The 19675-nt window shown below is 44.4% G+C and overlaps 1 protein-coding gene across 2 annotated transcripts in view; it reads right to left on the bottom strand.

Moving 5' to 3' along the window:
• The window catches only part of nfia (nuclear factor I/A), a 181255-nt gene extending 164519 nt beyond the window's left edge, over nucleotides 1-16736 (bottom strand). Inside the window, exon 1 of one of the 2 annotated variants that reach the window (XM_030726874.1) lies at nucleotides 16594-16736. In XM_030726874.1, coding sequence (XP_030582734.1) covers nucleotides 16594-16689 — 96 coding nt within the window. In that variant the 5' untranslated portion in view covers nucleotides 16690-16736. The remainder of the gene's footprint in view (nucleotides 1-16593) is intronic. The other variant, XM_030726875.1, reaches the window with a different exon arrangement.
• Between the last annotated feature and the right edge of the window lie 2939 nt (nucleotides 16737-19675).

Here is a 19675-nt window from a genome sequence, read left to right as displayed (position 1 = left end):
GGGGGACAGGTAGGCCTGAGTAGTGGGTGTGTTTGACTGTAACGTCTCACAAAAGCAACCAACAGCAGCCTGCAGCCTCCACCGAGTGATATCTGCAGGTGGAGACGGGGCAACGCAAGGACCGGAGGGCAACGAGAGAAACGGGGGCAACGAGAGGACCGGGGGGCAACGAGAGAAACGGGGGGCAACGAGAGGACCGGGGGGGCAACAAGAGAAACGGGGGGCAACGCGAGGACCAGGGTGACAAAAAGAAGACCAGGGGGGACAACGAGTGGACTGGGGGGAAAAAGAGAAGACCGGGGGGCAACGAGAAGACCTTGGGAACAAAGAGAAGACCAGGGGGACAATGAGAGGACTGGGGGGCAACGAGGGGACCGGGGGGACAAAGAGAAGACCAGGGGGACAATGAGAGGACTGGGGGGCAACGAGAGGACCGGGGGGACAAAGAGAAGACCAGGGGGGCAACGAGAGGACCAGGGGGACAAAGAGAGGACGGTTGTGTCCCCTCTGGCCCACCTGACAGCCCTCACTGACACTGGCCCATGGCCATACCACACCAAAGAACGATACAGATGAACGGTTAAATGACAGAAATGTTTTGGGGGGTTTTCACAGTAAACACAAAAACATTTCTGTGAATTAGCAGAAAATTTCTGCTTTTCATTACAGGCCAAAGTTTCTGTTATTTTGTGCATTTATCATTAAAGTGAAATAACTGTTTTATTAAAGTTTAAGCCCAATCTGCTGTGCTGATGGGTTTCCTGGATTGACTACAGCAGCATTTCTTTATAACGTGGAAAAACAGAGGAATTGTTCAAAATGCATTTCTTTATCTGAAAGACATCACAATAATCCCTGTGATGTCTTTCAGATGTGTTTAAAGGTCTGAGGTGGGTTTTTACAGAGTACGAGGCAGCAGTTTTAAGGCTCTCTGTCTATCATCTTGGATCGAGCTGAAATAAATAGCGAGTGAGTTTGAGCTATCAGGGAGGGACAACGACAGAAAAAGGGTGCACGTCATTCAAAACTCCAGACAAAAACAAGAAAGAGGAGGTTTTATGTTGTTGTCATAATCTGTGAAGGTCAAAATTGTAATTAAATCTTGTGGTTTGGCCCCTAATTTAAAATGTGTTTTTGTGTTTCCCTGTGGACGCAGGCTGGAATAGACTCGATCTCCAGAATCGTTGCATACCTGTGAATCCACCATCAGCACATGAGCGATAAATCTGCATTAGTCCAAGTAGCCATCCACCTGTGATAATGCTGTTTATGGCCAAAGTGCTAATGCTGCTGTGGTGAGTGAGGAAGAATCACTGTAGAGTTATTTGACCATTTCCAGCATGAACTAACACGGAGTAATGATTTAGCCTAAATGGTGATGGACATCAGCTAAAACAATATGAAGCCTTCCTCGGGCCCCTGAACTCTAAAGCTGAGGTGGAGAGCTCAAAGTTAGTCTGACTCACAGAAACACAGCAGGCTGAAAGTAAGCAGAACTAAAAGAAGAAAACGTTCTTATAACGAGGCTCTTATTCTGATCCTTTTTCTAGAGGAATAACAAATCCACACATACAGTTTACAGCCAGCACACAGAAAACATCCACAGACGCCTTCGCTGGACCTGGATCAGCTCCAGACTTTTAATTTTCTTTACACAGAAGCAAAATCTCAAACTGTCAAATAAACACGCGCACAGGAGGGCAAATATCAGCAGAGAAAAAACAGCCAAACCGTGTGAATGTTTCCAGGCCAGAGCGCTGACGGCTGCGTGACAGAACAGGTGATATTTACTGAGAAAAAAAAATGGCAAAAATCCATTTCTGCCAATCGAGCAAACAGCAAACAGCCTGAAGACTGACACCTCTGCTGGCAGCCGAACGCAGAGTGGCTGCAGACCAACAGCACGCACACACACACACACACACACACACACACACACACACACACACACACACACACACACACACACACACACACACGCACACAGCAGATGGTGTTTCTGGATTCTGTTTCCAATTTTTTCCTGTTACAATCACAAAAGAGTGAGTGAGTAAAACACAGACACACAAACAAGCCACACTGTGCCTCTCTGTGGAGGAAACACACACACACACACACAGATAAAACTGCAGGTTTATGTTTAAAGTCGAACGCTCTGCTGTTGGACTTACAGCTGGGCTCTGCTCTGATTGGCCCATTTCTGACAAATGACTGAAATCCATCCAATGAGAGCAGCGTGGAGAGCCTCCATCAGGAGCGGCAGCAGCCGTGCAAACAGAGCCATGGTGGGTTATCGAAAACCGTCACAGAGAGAATGAGAATTAATGAGAATTTTTTTTAATGATGAAACTGAATATTTTTGATTAACTTGAACGATTTTGTGTATGAAGTACCACTTGAAAGGATAATTTCTGACTACTTATTTCTGCTGGGTGCATCACCTCCACTTCTTTATTAATACTGTAATTCACATTACTTCAAGAAAAAGAACCCCAGCAATCAGACTACCCCCTAAGAGCAACACTTGGTGACGGTGGGAAGGAAAAACTCCCTTTTAACAGGAAGAAGCTTCCAACAGAACCAAGATCAGGGCGGGGCAGCCATCTGCCTCGATTGGCTGGGAGGTGAGATTGAGATATGAATGTGGCAGCTGTCCATCTTTTATATACAGTCTATTAGTAATCAGGTTAAGAAATCGCATGAAGATGGTTGATTTACAGAGGCGGAGTTTCTAATGTCTGACCAATCAGAAACACAGACAGTTCTACTGGCAGCAGATTTTACAAGGAAGAGAAACTACAATATTGTAAAAATATGCAGAGGTTAAACAGGCTGCAGCCCACAGTATCTGCAGGCTGATATTAGCACTCTCAGAGCCAATACGCTGACATACTGAGTTTCAGCAGAAACAATTAAAGCCAGGACGTTCCACAGCTCACTAATTTTATATAAAGTCTACATGTACAAGGTTTAGGCGCTCTGCTTCAAGATCATCTCTCTACATTAATGGTCACAGAACAAGGAAGCTGGTTAAAAAAGCCAAGGCTCCACACAGTATTATTTTCCAGAGTGCTGATTGGTCAGTAGGTGGTGGTGATCTCTTTGTCTAAAGCATAACCTGGCCTGGAGCAGGTGATGTACCCCAGTAAGGAGTCAAACTCCTTCCCGACACTGAAAACACAAAAACCTGAAGTAGCCTCGATAACCACACTGACGAGCAGGCGTAACAGCCTACATCACACGAGACATCAAGAGTTTCAGAAGAACTTCAAGCTTCCTGCAGCAGCAGTCAGAAGGTCAAGCTGATCACCCACAAATGACCCGAGCTGGAGACCAAAACCAGAGCAAAGAGAGAGGGAAGTTCATCCTATCGATGTTAAAGATGATATGTCGGTCTTGTGCTCCTGACTCGTTTCCCCGAGAGGCCAAAAATATCAGTTACTGAAGTGATTACAGAGAGAGAGAGAGAGAGCAGCTTATGTGGAAAGCAGCAGCTTTTTGATACTGAGCCCGAGCTGGCAGAGAGCCACAGCTCCGAGCACAGAGACAAAGCTCACTTTGTTCAACAGAGATCTTTAGGTTCAGAGACAGAGAGGAGGCCGGCGCTGCATTCATTCACTGTGCAGCTCCTCTGTCCGCACACCTGACAACAAAAAGCAGCCACCAGGACAGGATCCCTGAGCTCATTACAGACTCTACTGCAGCAACACACCAACACGACTCAGCCCAACAAATCCACTGACACTGGACACAAAATATCCACAGACATGATGATCTGAGTGGACAGAAATATCCACAGAAAATCAGCTTCAACAGCTCAGAGTGATGAAGGCTGTGAGTGAAATCAAACTTTCATGGAGATTAATGCAAGGAAAATTAAATGCAATAAATCAAACACAAAAAATGAACAAAACACTGTAAAATCCAAAAAACAATAATAATAATAATAATAATAATAAATCAATGCTAAATAAAAGCGACATTAAAATTTTACCTAATTCGTTTTTAGGTTTTTAGGTGCATCACCATAAAGAGCAAGAAGACTGAGTGAGGTGGATCAGTGTGTCAGACTGAGGACTTTCACCCAGGAGCCGGGTTAGGGTCATCTGTGAGAAAACACGGGCACGCTGCTTTGTTTAAGCTCTCCATCATCCTCTCTATTTTGAAACCACGTGCCCAGCGAGGGGCAGAGCTGATTTCTGGTCCATCGTAACTCTAACGGGACAGCACGGTGGCGCAGTGGTTAGCACTGTTGCCTCACAGATAGAATACCATCTGGAAGGCCTGGGTTCGATTCCACCTTGGCCCAGGCCTCTCCCTCTCTCTGTGTGGAGTTTGCATGTTCTCCCCATGCTTGCGTGGGTTTCCTCCGGGTACTCCGGTTTCCTCCCACATTCCAAAGACATGCACTTACTGGGGTTAGGTTAATTGGCTAATCTAAATTGCCCATAGGTGTGAATGTGAGTGTGAAAGGTTGTTCGTCTCTCTGTGTTGGCCCTGTGACAGGCTGGCGACCTGTTCAGGGTGTACCCTGCCTCTCGCCCTATGACAGCTGGGATAGGCTCCAGCCCCCCCGCGACCCTGACCAGGATAAGCGGAAGTGAATGGATGGATGGATGGATGGAACTTCATGTTTTATTCAGTAAGACTTCAAACCAGCGACTGGGACCGTTGATGCCATGTGCCAACACAGAGCAGCTCCCTAAACTCTGCTCCCACTGAGGTCGATTATCTCGTCAGCAGTTTTACATCTTCACTGCGTACAACTCTGGACACTGTGGATCCTCTGAAAAGGAAATGAGAAGTGCCTGACTCCGTGGTATAACAAACGCACAGTTGAAACCAGATAACCCGTAAGCTGGAGAGGAAATGGCGTCTCACTAAATTAGAAGATGCTCATTTAGTCTGCAAAAAGAGTTTGTTGCTCTATAAAAAAGCCCTCCGTAAAGCTAGGACATCTTACTACTCATCACTGATTGAAGAAGATAAGACAGGTTTCTTTTCAGCACTGCAGGCAGGCTGACAGAGAGTCAGAGCTCCGTTGAGCCGAGTATTCCTTTAGGTTTGGCTGCTTTCAGTACTGCTGATATTACTTTAGACCCTTTCTCTCTGATTATTCTTTCTGTGTTAACTTCAATAGTTACTTCCTCCAAACCATCAACGTGTCTATTAGACCCCATTCCTACTAGACTGCTCAAAGAAGTCCTTCCATTAATTAATGCTCTAATCTTAAATTTGATCAACCTGTCCTTATTAAGGCTACATACCACATGCCTTTAACGTGGCTGTAACCATCTTATCGCAAAGACCGTCATAGCACCGTATCACCCCAGTAGAGCACTTTGCTCTCAGGCTGCAGGCTTCCTCATGGTTTCTAGAGTACTTAAGAGTAAAATGGGAGGCAGAGCCTTCAGCTTTCATCTTTGGCTCTCCTCCTCTTGCTTGGTCTTTACCTACCGACTGTTTGTTGTGATTTAAATAAACAATATAAATAAAATTAAATTAAATTGAATGATCTCATCAGGAAGGACTTTACTGAGCTCAGAGATCAGCTGAGCAGGAGCCTCATTTTCTCACAGACTGGAGGAGTCGCCCCCTGCTGGACATTAGAAAGGGTTAAGGCCCTTCAGAGTCAGGTTCACGGCGTAGATTTATGATGTTTTTGAACTTTGTGTGGATCGTCATTGATACACTGAGGTTCTTTCTGAGGTTTACCCACAACTGGCTCACAGAGGCAATTTTTGGTGCTGATAACAATAAACAATATTATATGTCTCTGTGTGCGAATAACAAATAAGGTGAGATTTCAGTTTTTCTCTTTTTTTCAGCCTGTCTGGGATTTTTATGGCCATGCATACAAAATAAAATGTAAAAAAAAACACCAGAAACTTGTTTGGAAGTTGAACGTCATGCCAGCAGCTAAAGGTATGAGGCATTCAGGTCAGAGCTACCTAAAATAGTTCCCATCTTCATCATCATCATCAACTGTCCCATTGTCTCTCCTCCCAGCAGGATGTCCAGCACACACACACAAAAACAACCCGAAGAAGAAGCAGCTGTCTTGGCTGGTAGCCATGTTTCTCCAGGGAGGAACAGACAGGGAGCAGGAGGCAGAGGAGGAGGACAAAGAGGGGCTGAGGAAGAGGAAGGAGAGGAGGAAGACGGCAGGCAAAGAGCTGGGAATGGAAGAAAGGAAGGCGAAGAAGAGGAAGCACTGCACAACAAGAAAGACACAAAAAAAGTGACATAAAATCTGAAATATTTGAAGTGACTGTGGTTATTCTTCTCAGAGAGTTTCAGAGTGATTCAGGTGTGTCGGAGGATGGACCTGGTTCTCAGGTATGTGTTCCTTCTTTTAGAAAAAAGGTCTGGTTGCATATGAAGCACAAAGGTAGAATCTCCTGGGCTCACACACCTGCGTTTCCAGCTGCCTGCTTGGTGACAGTTTCCTGTCCTTTATTTCAGCAGCAATTACTCAGGAATCTGGGAAAAGCCCGAATGTGACTGAAGAAAAGCTGCGTGGTCTCAGTGCAGTGTGGTGGACGCATTTCATTTTTCCAAAGAGTGTGAATCCAGCTCGCCGTTTACCCGTCCATCAGCAAACCTGGCCTCAGCACAGAGAGCTGTACGAACCCTGAGCTGCTTTTAAAATCACAGAACTACTTACATTCAAATTTATAATCAATTTAAAACTCTTCTTACGCCCATAAAATGTAGGTAGATGATGCATAATTTTCAGTTTGGAAACATTTGAAACATCAGAAACTGCGTCTGAAATGTGAACATTTAAAAAAAAATGATGTTCAGGTAAACAAAAATGTGATGACGATCCTTTCAGTGGCTGTGAGACAGGTTAGTTCTTCCAAGAGCCGAATTCTTCAAATATTTAAGCACCGACTGATTCAATGACTTCAGACCAGAACAGGATGAAACAACGGTGCAGCTCAAACTGCAGCGAAACGAGGATCAATCTGCCACAGAAATGCTCATCAGGTACCAGCGGGCTCGGAGTACAGATCAATACAGCCATGCTCTGATTTAGACATTTACACAAAACAACAACTGGAATCGAATCAGATTAATTTGATATTTATAATTAAATATCGTCCATGTGCAGCCAGAAAAAAATGAGACTAAATCTCACGTTTTAGAAGTTTCTTTCAAAACAAAATGAAAACAGCGACTGTCATTCAACTCGTTTAGTTTTATTCTTCATAATCTGATCTGAAGTCTGCGTCTCTCAGACAGGAATCAGCTGAATTCACTCTGGACCGACTCCAGGCCAGTTTGTCTGTTTTCAGAGTTCCTCCATCGAAGCGGCTGCCAAAACCCAGCAGCAGGAAAAACCCGCTGAACAGATCCTCGTCGCTCACCTGCTCGCTGCCCGCTCGGGTTCAGAGTTCAGGCACGAGTTTGAGGAACAGTCCGACATTTCAGAGCTTAATGTGAGAAGATGGGTCTCACATTCATCCAGGACGTGTTTAGCCCACAAAAAGCAGCTCCTAATTAAACTCTCGTCCTAAATGTAACAATCACGTGGCACTCTGACGCAAACTGTACGTCTCAGCCGTCCACATACTTCTGATCATGCGGTGCAGGTCTGGGTCAGTAGTTTTCCTTCTGTGAGGAATAAAAATGCAGCATGTTCCTTTAAGGCTGCCTCGGGCTCAGCTTTCCCCACTAAGACGAGCAAAACAAGAGCGGATATTAGAGCCCCGAGCCGCCGACCTCTCACTGGATTCAGAGGAGGAGGAGGAGAAGCTGCAGAGCCGACGCTGGAATCAGCTCAGAGACATAAAATCACAAGAGGAAAACCGAACAGAAACTCCACAGAAACTACTTCACACCAAAGAAGGTCAAAGAAAAGCCGACACACTGAGGACGAGCTGCACCTTCACTAATCTTCATCATGTTTGTGACAGAAAAGAGGAGAATAAACACAAAAAGACAGAAAACAGCATCAAGATATATCAAGTAAAATAAAGATGATTAAATTAAGGAAAAACCAAAACAGGTGAACACAAAGAAAAGTAAAAGAAGGAAACGCAGTAAGAATAAAGGAAGGATGAAGAAAAGGAAGAAAAGCCAGAGGAAATCTAAAGATACAAGAGAAGGAGGGAAAGATGAGGGTCAAGGATGGATGAAAGGAGAGAGGAAAGGTAACGAGAGTGAAACAAAGGGAAGGAAGAAAAAGACAAGATGAAGGAATTAAAGATAATAAAAAGGATGCAAAGGAAAAACAAATGTACAGAAATGAAGGGAATAAAAAAGATGCATGATTTAAGAAGGAAATATGAAGAAGGAAAGATAAAAGGAAGGAAAAAAGGAATGAAATAAAAGAAAGAACGGGAAGAGGAAATATGACGACATAAAGAAAAAAGTAAAAGAAAAAAAGAATGAACAGAAAAGAAAGAAAAAAGTGAAGATAATAAGATGAAAAGAAAGAAAAATATCTGAGACAAAAGAAATAAAAAATTCAAAAAGGAAGTGAAGCTCTAAAGAAAGGAAAGGAAAGAAAAAAGCAAAAAGAACGAAGCAGAAAAGAAACGTGTAAGAAATAAAACTGAAGGAAACCAGAGGGGAAAAAACCAGAGGGAGAGAAAACAGAGAAAGGAGAAAAAGCAATGATGCTGGAAAATGCAAGGTAGGAAAACAGGGAGGAAGGAAGGAATGAAAGGAAAGAAAGAAGGGCTGATGAAGGGAGAGGAAAGGAGAGGAAAAAGGTGAGCAGGAGTGAGTCACGTTCGACAGCCTGAGACTCGCCGGGAGCTCGAGGACTCGATGTGTCCTCACACTTTCCACACCGCAGGACAACCACGGGGTGGGCGAGAGAGGGCCAGCACGAACGGACGGAGAGAGGGAGGGAGAGAGGCGTGGGCGAGCGAGCACGCCATGTTCAGGAAGTTCAAGCAGACAATCCTAATCCTCCAATTTCCTCCTCTCTAATCATCTCTGCCCGCTCATGGCCGCCTCCAAATTGGAAACATCTTCTGCTCAATATGACACTCGCTGTGTAACACACACACACACACACACACACACACACACACACACACACACACACACACACACACGTGACCTTCCCGGGTCGTCTCTGTGTGAACTCAGTGCTGAATTAGTGTGAAAAACTGAGTCATTTCCATCAGCTGATCAAACTCTGAACACAGAACAAGGTCGCGCAGTTTTAAAGGAACAGTCCGCCTTCTTAAACTTCCCGCTCTCATAGCTAGGTCAGTTTGAGATCCACATCCCAGACGGGAATAGACCTGAATCCATTAACACACCTTTCCTAGACACACAAATGTGAGTTTTTACTGAGGAAGCAAAGTTGATGAGCATCATTCCTCCACCAACCCTGAAAATCACCTCCAAGCATGGAGGAGGTCCAGATTAGTTGGCAATGGTTTCCTGAGAACAAGATCTGTCTTTTCAGTTGCAAATGTACATCAAGAACCAAACCAATCACGTGATGTCGCTGGCGGGGGTAAAGATGGTAGTCCATCTGGGTGTTAGTCAAATTAGCACCAAACTGTTTCACCATGCAGTCAGTTAGGCTTCCAAAAGGCTCCAAACAGAAGAATCGCATTAAATAACGAGAACCCTCTGTATCAGGTGTATAGGCCAACGATGAGCTACTCAGAGGCAGGCAGGACGGGACTGATTTAGGACCAGCAGGTGGTAAAAACCCTGGATTTGGTCCATGGCTGGTACTGTCCAGTATCTCTGGAACCTGCAGCACCTATACTGACCGCACAAAAACCAGGACCAGCGAGGACCACAGGCTCTGGTGGATCACGCACATCTGTAGAGTCAAAAAACTGGAAAGCTGATTTTTATCTTGAAAACAGAGAGCGCTGAGGTCAGGCTGATTTAACGAGGAACCACTAAAGACTTAAACCCCAGCACTTCTTTTAAAGTGACCAGTGTCAGTATTAACTAAACTTTATTTACTCAATTAACTTTTTTACATCTATAAAACACCTAATCACACCCACAATCATCTCAAGGCACTTTATTAGGCCCAGCTTTGGAAAAGCGTTACTTTCCTGCTCAGTTTGCAGCTACAATCAGAAGCTCCTGGTTTCAGGTCAGCCCCTAAAGTTTAGGCGTGCTGCGTTTCTCTCTGCTGAGCTCATCACTGCTGCTTTTCAGGCTCACAGAGAGGCCCGGTCCTCCTCTCAGGGTCTGGCTAATGAACGCGACCTCACACGGACCACAAACACAGCGGCGAGGCGCCATTGGCCCGCTACGAGTCACCGCTTCACAGAGCCCGGCATCGCTTCTGCTCGACCTCCAACCCCAAACACACTGCCAGAGGACAGGCATCAGTAATCAGAGCCATGCACCTCATCGTCGCATGGAACACACACACACACACACACACACACACACACCCTTCCACTATTGATCAGTTCATATACAATAATTTGTTTATTGTCATTGATATTAATTAGCTTTAACAATTAGCACACTGCACATTTATATTCAGCTGTTAAGTCTTTATGTGCCAAAGTAAATAAGTTGTTGGCCAAAATAAAAGGAACACCTAGACTGCCTCCATCAGTCCATCTCTGCACACCCGTCGCTATGGGTGGGCCCTAGGGGGCCGTGCCCGCCCACTGATACGCTTGGGCCCGCCCTGGCCCGCCCACCCATGCCAGATCACAGTCACAGATCTCAAATAAATAAATAGATAAATAAATAAAATAAGCAAATAAAATAAGCAAAAATAAGCTAATAATAGTGGTGCCCCCCCTGTTGGATTTCATAAGCCCCCCTTAAGACTGAGATCTGGCGACGGGACTGCATCTCTGCAACTTTAAATGTTCCACATTCCTCCAAAGTCAACTACAAACTCTGATGTCTGCCACGGCCTCCTGAAGCTGCCAAAAGCAAAGACAAGAAGAGTGCGTCCTGTACGCCGTTCAGGTGCTTCACCCAGGTGCTCAGTTAAAGTTCTACATTCAGGTCATGGACAGATGATGGAACTGGATTCCAGGTCTGAATGTGAAGCCAACACAGAAGAGCCTGAAACCTCGAATCCGGTTCAGTAGAAGTCTCTGGGACAACTTTCCTGATGAGTTTATGGGCTCAGGTCATTCTGAATTAAACTTAAAGTCCATTTTTGTTGATTTGGATGATTCTAAGAGAGGAGGATTACCTGAGATAAGCTGATTGGCTAATATGAATGACAGGGCTTTGGCCAATGAGCATGTGGTTTAACACTATCCCCACCAAGAAGGAAACATTCCAGCAGTGATTTCACATGATGTGACTGTTAAAAATCTTCATAGAACAAAAATATTCTGGGACGCTCTCATTCCCAGGGCCTAAAAAGTTCCTTCCCAACTTTTCCCACCGTTCATCTTGCACAGTTACTTTTGTGAAGAGTATTTTGCCACAAATCGAACCTGCGTAGTTTTTACCATCTAACTTTAATGGACTGAAAAGGAAACTAAAGAGTAAGTGGTTAAAAAAAAAAAGTTAAACCAGGTTCTAACACGAAGGTCCAAATTGGGATGTTGCGGCTTCTGCCCGCAACATCCCAACTTGGACTTTGGAGGTCTGACATCAGAAGACTCAGGTGGCCTCTGACAGGATGGGCACGTGTTGACGTGTCCAAACACGGATGAAAGTTCCCAAACATTACTCAGCATAACGGGCAGACAAAGACGCCAATGATCTTCATCATGCCGCTCAGTGGGTGTCACAAAGCCCCGCCTTCTTCCACGGCAGACCCGCAAGCAGCTCTATCTGATGCTTTAGGTGCTTACGTCATCACGTGACCAACGTGTCACTTCCTGTCTGTCCATCCTGTTCAGGGATGCCCTCTGCAGCTCTCTTTCCCCCGTTAGAGGTTTTATGGTTTTACCTGCTGAACACACTGTAAACTCCGCCCCCCAGAGGCTCATTTATGATTCGTGACCTTTGGACTGTAAAAATGAATTTCTCAAATTAACACACCAATCAAATAAGCTGGACATTTATCAGCTCCAGCTGCAACATTAAAGGGATGTATTTATTAATGAGTACTCAACAATTATTATATGATATTATGATTACGATCCAATAACCTCAGACTTTCCTACTTGAACTTCTTTTATTTTGTGGGGTGAAGTATTTCCTCTGTGGTCCTCTGAATAACTGTTTACTGTAAAGTCATCACGTCCACGTGAATCTGCTCATTAGTAACAGGTTCATCACTGTGATGAAACATGTCTCTGTCACAGATTTACATGTAGTCAACAGAAAATATTAATACCAAAATTTATGATTATTTAATTTCCCTACAGCGCTTTGAGCCCTCAAGCAGAGTAGAAAAGCTTTATATATGAACCAGTGTATTTACCATTCCCGTGCAGCAGGCTGAAGCGGACGTTTAATGAATAATTCTCTGCTGTTACTACGAGGCTACAATGTGGATGCTCCCCACGCTCGGGGGCAGTGGATGGAGCCGTTTCATGGCTGGATGAACAGAAATAAGCTGCACTACATGTGAGCATGCAACACTCCACAGCTGGCTGCTGTTACAGGTGCTCCAAAATTAATGAAACCTGAGTGTGTGAGCCACTTCTGTCCCACGTTTCCACATATTCACGCTTTCAGCACTCTGAAGGATATTTTAATATTGTACACACTCAGCTCACAGGCGACTCAAACACACTCACAGGACTCGGCCAGGACCACCGAGTCAGACGGCCATGTTTTATTTTAATGTGAAAACACTTATTTCTCTGACGCAGCAACACTGTGTTATAAGTTTATAATTATTTACTCAGCTCAGTTATAATTTGTCTTCATGTCATTAATAAAAAGTACATACTGTATGAATCATATACTGTTTTATGGATCACAGGAGACAATAACAATTTCAATCTGATGACCTCAAACATTTTGTGTTTTTATTAACGACAAATTTCTAATAAATGATCCGACTGATGCTTCATCAAAGCTGCAGGCGCCTCAGAGACAAACACGAGCTGAAGCTCAGCGCTGGCGCTGCGACGGATGCGTGGCGGCGACACTGAGACCGGTCGCACCCAAACCACCGCGTTTCCCTGAAACCAGACCCAACCAATCAGCTCGCAGAGAATGTAAACAAGTGAAAATGAAAACAGGCCGTGAGACAAACAGGATGCAAAGCGATTTACGCCACCGCCGTCCAGCTGCCCGCGCAGACACGCTTTAAACAGCCGGGTTCATCCAGCTCAGGAGAAGCTGCTTTTTTAAAACCACTCCCAATGAAATTTCACACCAACTCAGAACAGAAGACCCCAAACTGCCCCAATGCCTCCATCGGTGTGTGTGAGCGTGTGTGATGGAGGGCTGTATGAATGAGTGAAGAGTTACTGAGGGTTACAGGTTGTGCACATTCGAGCCAGAGCGTCTGAAACTAGAGGATGTGTGCAGGCCGCGGAGGCCGTGCTGTCCTGAGACCCATCATGTCGAGTCTGAAAGCCTTTTCTGCAGCTCGGCACACTTCGTATTTCGGTGCATCTGCCACGAGCAGCCTGAGTATTTAGAGATTTTAAATTATAATGTGGGAAGAATCAGTAACCCTCTGAGGTCTAAATCACCTTCAGTGCTGACTCTGAGCTTTTTAAGATAAGCACAAAAGGAGCTTTCGAAAAAAAAAATTATTCCTGCTTTTTAACACTTATTTTTCTCCCCGATCGGTGAGAGAAAACAATGTGGACAAAATAAAAGAGAAATACTCTGAGAGCTTAGTGGCAACATTTCAACACTGGAATGAAGACTTGTTAAAATTATATTCAGATGAATGAATGTCGAGCTTTTTTCCAAGGAGCTGCAGGAACGCTGTTCTGATAACCATCACATGCTGTTTAGAGATGGCCTGCACTGCATTTACAAACATGTTTACACACACACACACACACACACACACACACACACACACACACACACACACACACAGTCCTGCAAACAGTCAGAGAACATTATTAATACATTTGTTTTTAACAGTAAATATCCTTAATAAATTTAGGAGTGTGTGTGTCGCTGACAAACAGATTATGGGGCCATTGCTTGTAGTGTCCCCTGCAGAGAACACACACACACACACACACACACACACACACACACACACACACACACACACACACACACACACACACACCACACACTCTTCTTTATTGTGTATAAAAGTCTCATTTTTCGTCTTCTTCGGTGGTTTAAATTGAAGCAGAGCCTCTTTTTGTGCTGCATGTGCGTTTTAACCCTGTTTATGATTTTATTGTTTTAATAAATCTAATTTTTCACCGTGACTCTATTGTGAAAAACAGCTCCGCAATATTATTTTCATTTTACTTGTGTTCTCGCCTCTCTGGCTTCGTCCTGTTCACACAGCAAGTGTTAATATTAATGAGGCCGATGTGTTTACGGCTGCACAACAATAAATACAAACTGGCAATAATTCAGCTCCATTTATCCAGCGCTTAATTTTAACATGATGCTGCAGCAAAGTGAAGAAGAGGAAGGCTGAAAGCAGAGCAGCCAAGTGATGAAGAAATGTTCACAATAGATAATAACATTTTCATGGCTTTAAAAATAAAATATCCTGAATTTGAAAGACTCATTAACGATATTAAATCACCAAACAGCAGATTATAAAAATATTTAAATGAGATTAAAAAGTAAAATCCATTAAAGCACTAAAGGAAAACTGGTGTGCTGGCCTGAAATCATCTGGAATAATCACAGCTGCTTTCTGAAAATGGGAGCAGATAATCCTCTTTGTGCTTTCAGCCAGTTTAACCTTTCCTGCTGCTTCACAGATTTAAGTCCCACTAATTACCCGCTATGATCATTTAGGACACCGCGGCGGTGATACCTCATTAGAAAACTCTCAACTGGTGAGGTTTGAATGTGGCCACTGTAAAGATGTCAGTTATATCCTCAGGAAATGTCTGATTTTTACCACAGACCAAAGAGCTTTTATTTTTTTATTTGAATTTACTGCAAAAATCCTGCAGAAAAAAAAATACCTCAAACTAAAACAGAAAACACCGCTGCAGTTAACTTCAATCCTTCAGAGGAAAAAAACTGTTCAGGTTTTAAATCCAGAAAAACTAAATCTGAATTTTTGTGGGATTTATTGCCCAAAATCACTCTGAATTTCCAACAGTGGACTTATTTTAATTTCCTTGTAGTTTTATATTTTTTCATAAAATTTTGAGCTTTAAAGCATTTTAATAAAGAAACAGAAATAACCCAGGATAAAACTAGCCTCAGATCACATGCCTGAAACCAAGGGATGTTTTTAAATTTATATTATATTAAAATGTATGTAAAGGTTTTATAAATAAAGTATAAATGTATGGATTTTCATTTGAAATAAAAACCAGACTTTAAACTGTGCAGAGAGAAACCTGCAGCTGCTTTTTTGATGTTTGTTGCTGATGTGAAATTTAAAGTAAAATCTGTGAGAATAAAAACATTCTGGGCCCTAAAATTAAAATTCTTCAAATCAAGTAAACCAACATTTGATTTAAACAACAAACACGTAACCGACAGAAATGTCACAAATAAATTAAATAAATTCAGTTTTCCGCCTCAAACTAAAGACTAAATTCAGATTATTTTTAAGATTATTTTTTGATAAAAGCTCTTAATTTAAAGGACGGAAATAAGAAAGTAAACGGATCGTCACGCGCGCTCCTCGGATCGGGAGCAGGCGGCAGCAGCGGCCGGCAGAGTGATCGCCATCCCGGGCTACTGCGGGCGGAGGAGGGGCCGGTGTGACCGGAGGAATTCAGAGTTCACGGTGCTGTTTGGGTGGATAAAGCTGCCTTTGTCTCTCTTAACTCCGGCAGAAGGAGCGGAAGCTGCAGGTTCCCCCAACCGAACCACCAGAACCACCGCGGGCCCGGACCGAGCCCCGGAGCTGCTCCGGTAATAACGAGCTGTCCTCTAATTAACCCTCCGCGGGGACCTCTTTCATGTTTGGACCAGCCGGCCACAATTGACTATTGTGAGCCTCCAAACAGCTCTGACCTCCTCCCCGGCCCTCAACGGAATCTCCAGTCTCCCCTCAGCCCGGCTGTACGGCAGCCAGCTCCCTGTCCGGACCTCTCTCCCACAGCGTCATCACCGAGCCGGTGCCGGGGGTGTCAGAGGTTGGCCGGCCCTGCTGACCACGACAAGTTCCTTAATGCGGCCCGGCGCTGGGGCTGGAGCCCCGGCTCGTCCCGGGATACCAGAGGGAGGGAAGGAGGCGGGGGTGTTTGTTCCGCAATTACCGGGAAGAGCGCAGGAGGCGAGGAGCGCACCGCACGGAGCGCCACTTTCTGCGCGTTTTCACACAAGTTTGCAATTAATGAAAGGAGCGCGGGAGGCACCGCGGAGCGCAGCGGGGACGCGGCGTTCTGCGGGGTCACAGCTCCAAAGCTTTTTTTTTTTTTTTTTTGGGAAATAAAAGCCACAAAAGTGCTGCCATCTTTCCACAAGCTCCAGCACAGCGAGATGAAGAAGGCAGAGGAAGAGGAGGAGGGGTGCCGCTCTTTTGGTGGGAGAAAAAAGAGAAAAGACAGAAAAGAAGAGGAAGAAGAAAACGGGGCACTTGTGCCAACTTACCATCCACCAGGTCCTGGCTGAGATGTCGTAGCAGAGCTGCCATTTGATGGAGCCTTCCGAGGTTTTTCCTGCCATTACGCTGTCAGCAAGCTTCATCTGATGCGAGCGCGCTCACCGGAGATAAGACACCTAATTGAGAAAACATTTGCACTGGCATGTTGGGCAACATGTAGCCATACCATATGGAATCATGGGTAAAAAAAAAAAAAAAAAAAAAAAAAAAAAGCGGCTTGACAATGAACCAATCTCCTGCAGACCCCGTGGCAAGGTGAGCGGCAGTCATCTGCTGCGAGGAAAACACACCCCCTACACACACACGCACACACACACACAACACGCGCAAGAATGACGAGCCTTTTTTACGCATCGCCGCGCGCCTCGGGTCGCTTCTCCCTTTCTTCCTCCTCCGGTTTAATTAGGGCTTCATCATCATCATCACCAGGAGCAGAGAGGAAGAAGAGGCAAACTGAACTCTGCAAACTTCTTCTTCATGGTCACTTTAAAGGCAGGTAGAGCGGGGGAGGCAAGGAGGGAGGGAGGGGGCACATGGAACTGCTTATCATGCTTTGTTTTGTTTTCATCCTTTCTGAACCCTCCACCTCCTCCTCCAGCTGATCCTCGTGTGTTTAGGCATAAATACCTCCAGACTGAAGGGCCACGCGTGTGCGTGTGTGGACCCCGGACAGAGCAGACCTCTCTCGGCCGCTTCTTCACGCTCCATGACGGCTGGAAACATCACATCCCAGAGCTCCGCCAGTAAGTCTGCTCCACCTTCATCCACCTCACATCTGCGCAGGGAGACGGCAGGGGGCTCAGGCTGAAACTAAACTTCACTTTGAGCTAAAAATGCAGCGAAGTCAGCTCAGCGCACACAGGACTGTCGGGTCAGCCAGTTAGAGAGGGGGTCACATTTAATTTAAAGAGATTAAAATCAATTTCCCGATTTTTATTATCTCCATCTAAATATAATCACAATTACCAGCAGCAGAAACTGGAAGCTGCACACTGTCAGATAAACAGAGGGATGGACGTGAATATTTGCAGCTCAGCATCTTTTATTCCTAATAATTACACATTATTATAATAAGCTACAAGCCATTAATAAACGAAGTGCTTCATATTTAATAATAGACAAAAGTTACAGGATCATTTCAGTAAAACATGATTTATGATTTCACAATTTATTTAGTGGAGTGTAACCATCAATAAATCTGAACAATAATTTGGCAGCAATATTAAATGTAGCCATGCTTTACATGATACTTAAAATTTAAAGACTACATTATTATTGTTTATTTATTAATTATAGCTTTCTTGGCCTGGTATCTAAAATTTTAATGCCAAAGGACTTAAAATCTCATTTTCATTTTGATAGTAATGGATTCTGCCGGAGCTGAAGTCAATATGACGCATTCAAAAAAGACACGAATAATTTTTAATCCGTTTCTGATGCTGAACATGCTGCTGCTGTGCATCATTTCTATCTGCAGGACTCTCACATGTGAACGTCAATTTTATTCCAGGTTTATCCATCGCCTTCAGTCATAACTTTTATTTGAAACTCTGAGATGCGAGGATGCCGAATATGTTGTAGGAATTATTTAGAAAATAATGTGAAAAGCAGCAAGAAATATAAAATTAGTGTTTTTGATTATTCCATTTGAATATCTGCTTTCATAAATGCATGTGATGACGAACAGGTGGGATATTTATGTGACAGGAAATTATTTTTCATAATGTGTTTGCATGTGCTCTGTGTTTTTCTGTTTTCAGGCCATCATCCTTTGGTCGCATTAAGCTTCTCTTTGTGTGGAAATGCAGCAAATTAATCTGAAATCTTCTTCCTGTTCTTCGTGTACGTCTGTTTTTATTTCCATTCAGGACGGCCCGGAGTGGCGTGGGCAGGGGGGGGCGCTGGAGGTGGCCCGTCCCGTCACGTGTGCTTCAGCCTGTGAGAGCCTCGCTGTGGGTTTGTGTGGGGGGGTATGAAGGTCTGAGAGGGAGGTGTGGGGGGGTCTGTGGAGCTCAGGTTCCTAATCAGACGGGGAATACCTGAACCAGGGCAGAGCCGCCATCAAACAGTTCACCCATTGTGGCAGCCAAACGGAGGAATGCGATTCAGCCGGAGATACGGAGGGGCTGATGGGGAGGGGGGGTGAGGTACGCCAGGCCAGGAGGTGAGGAGGGGGAGGAGATAGGGGGTCTCTGGAAAGCTTGGAAAGACATGAGAATAAATTTGAAGAGCTTTCCAGTGAAAGGTTAGATTCAGTGCCGCTTATCGAGCACGCTCAGGTGCACATTAGCGTCCCGGTTTGTAGTCCTGGTTTTGATCATATTCAGGATGTGGCGTTCACCTGGAACGTGAGAAACCTGCTCCTTCATCCCTGCTTACACACTTCAGACGCCAACGATAAGACTTCGATAGACGCTGAACGGGACGTTTTTTTGTAGGTCAGCCCTGGAGTTAGCATCGCTCTGTTTCCAACCCCTGACTGTAACCTCTGTGGGAAATCAAAGTTTATGATGCTGACATGTTGGGCCGGCAACATAATTTCTGCAAATTAAATTCTGTTATGATTTTTAGTTGCTGACAGCTCCTGTAGTTTGATTTAGCTGCTTCTCTGCTACACCTAAAAGCTTCATTTATTAGTTTATTATTATATTAACTGTGCTACTGATCAGACTAGTCTAAAACCTTCACAAAACATTTAAAGCTGAGCACACCTCAAACAGAAGAAGTTAAACATTGGTCACAAAAATTTCCTGTAAATTTTAAGAGCTACATGAAACCGGTAATCAGGTCTCTTTTAATTGAGTCATGTTTGAAATGTTGCTGAAATGTGCAGCATTTTGTGTAATGCTGTGTGTAACACTGCAAACACACACTCACAGTAGTCTGGCTAACCCTAACAGTGTCGCACCAATAGTGTTGCTTCCTGCTAGCGACCACACAGGCTGTGGTTACACATCTCTTCGGTCGACTGGTTATTTTCCAGTTTATTCTGACAAAGCCGACACGCAGCCGCTCGTTATTTACATGAAAGTGCTGCAGAACAGAGCTGGTTAGCAGGACTGTCATCTG

This window comes from Archocentrus centrarchus, chromosome 4 (genome assembly GCF_007364275.1).
Source record: "Archocentrus centrarchus isolate MPI-CPG fArcCen1 chromosome 4, fArcCen1, whole genome shotgun sequence".
Taxonomy (NCBI): Eukaryota; Metazoa; Chordata; class Actinopteri; order Cichliformes; family Cichlidae; genus Archocentrus; species Archocentrus centrarchus.
This window is presented reverse-complemented; position numbering and strand designations above follow the sequence as displayed.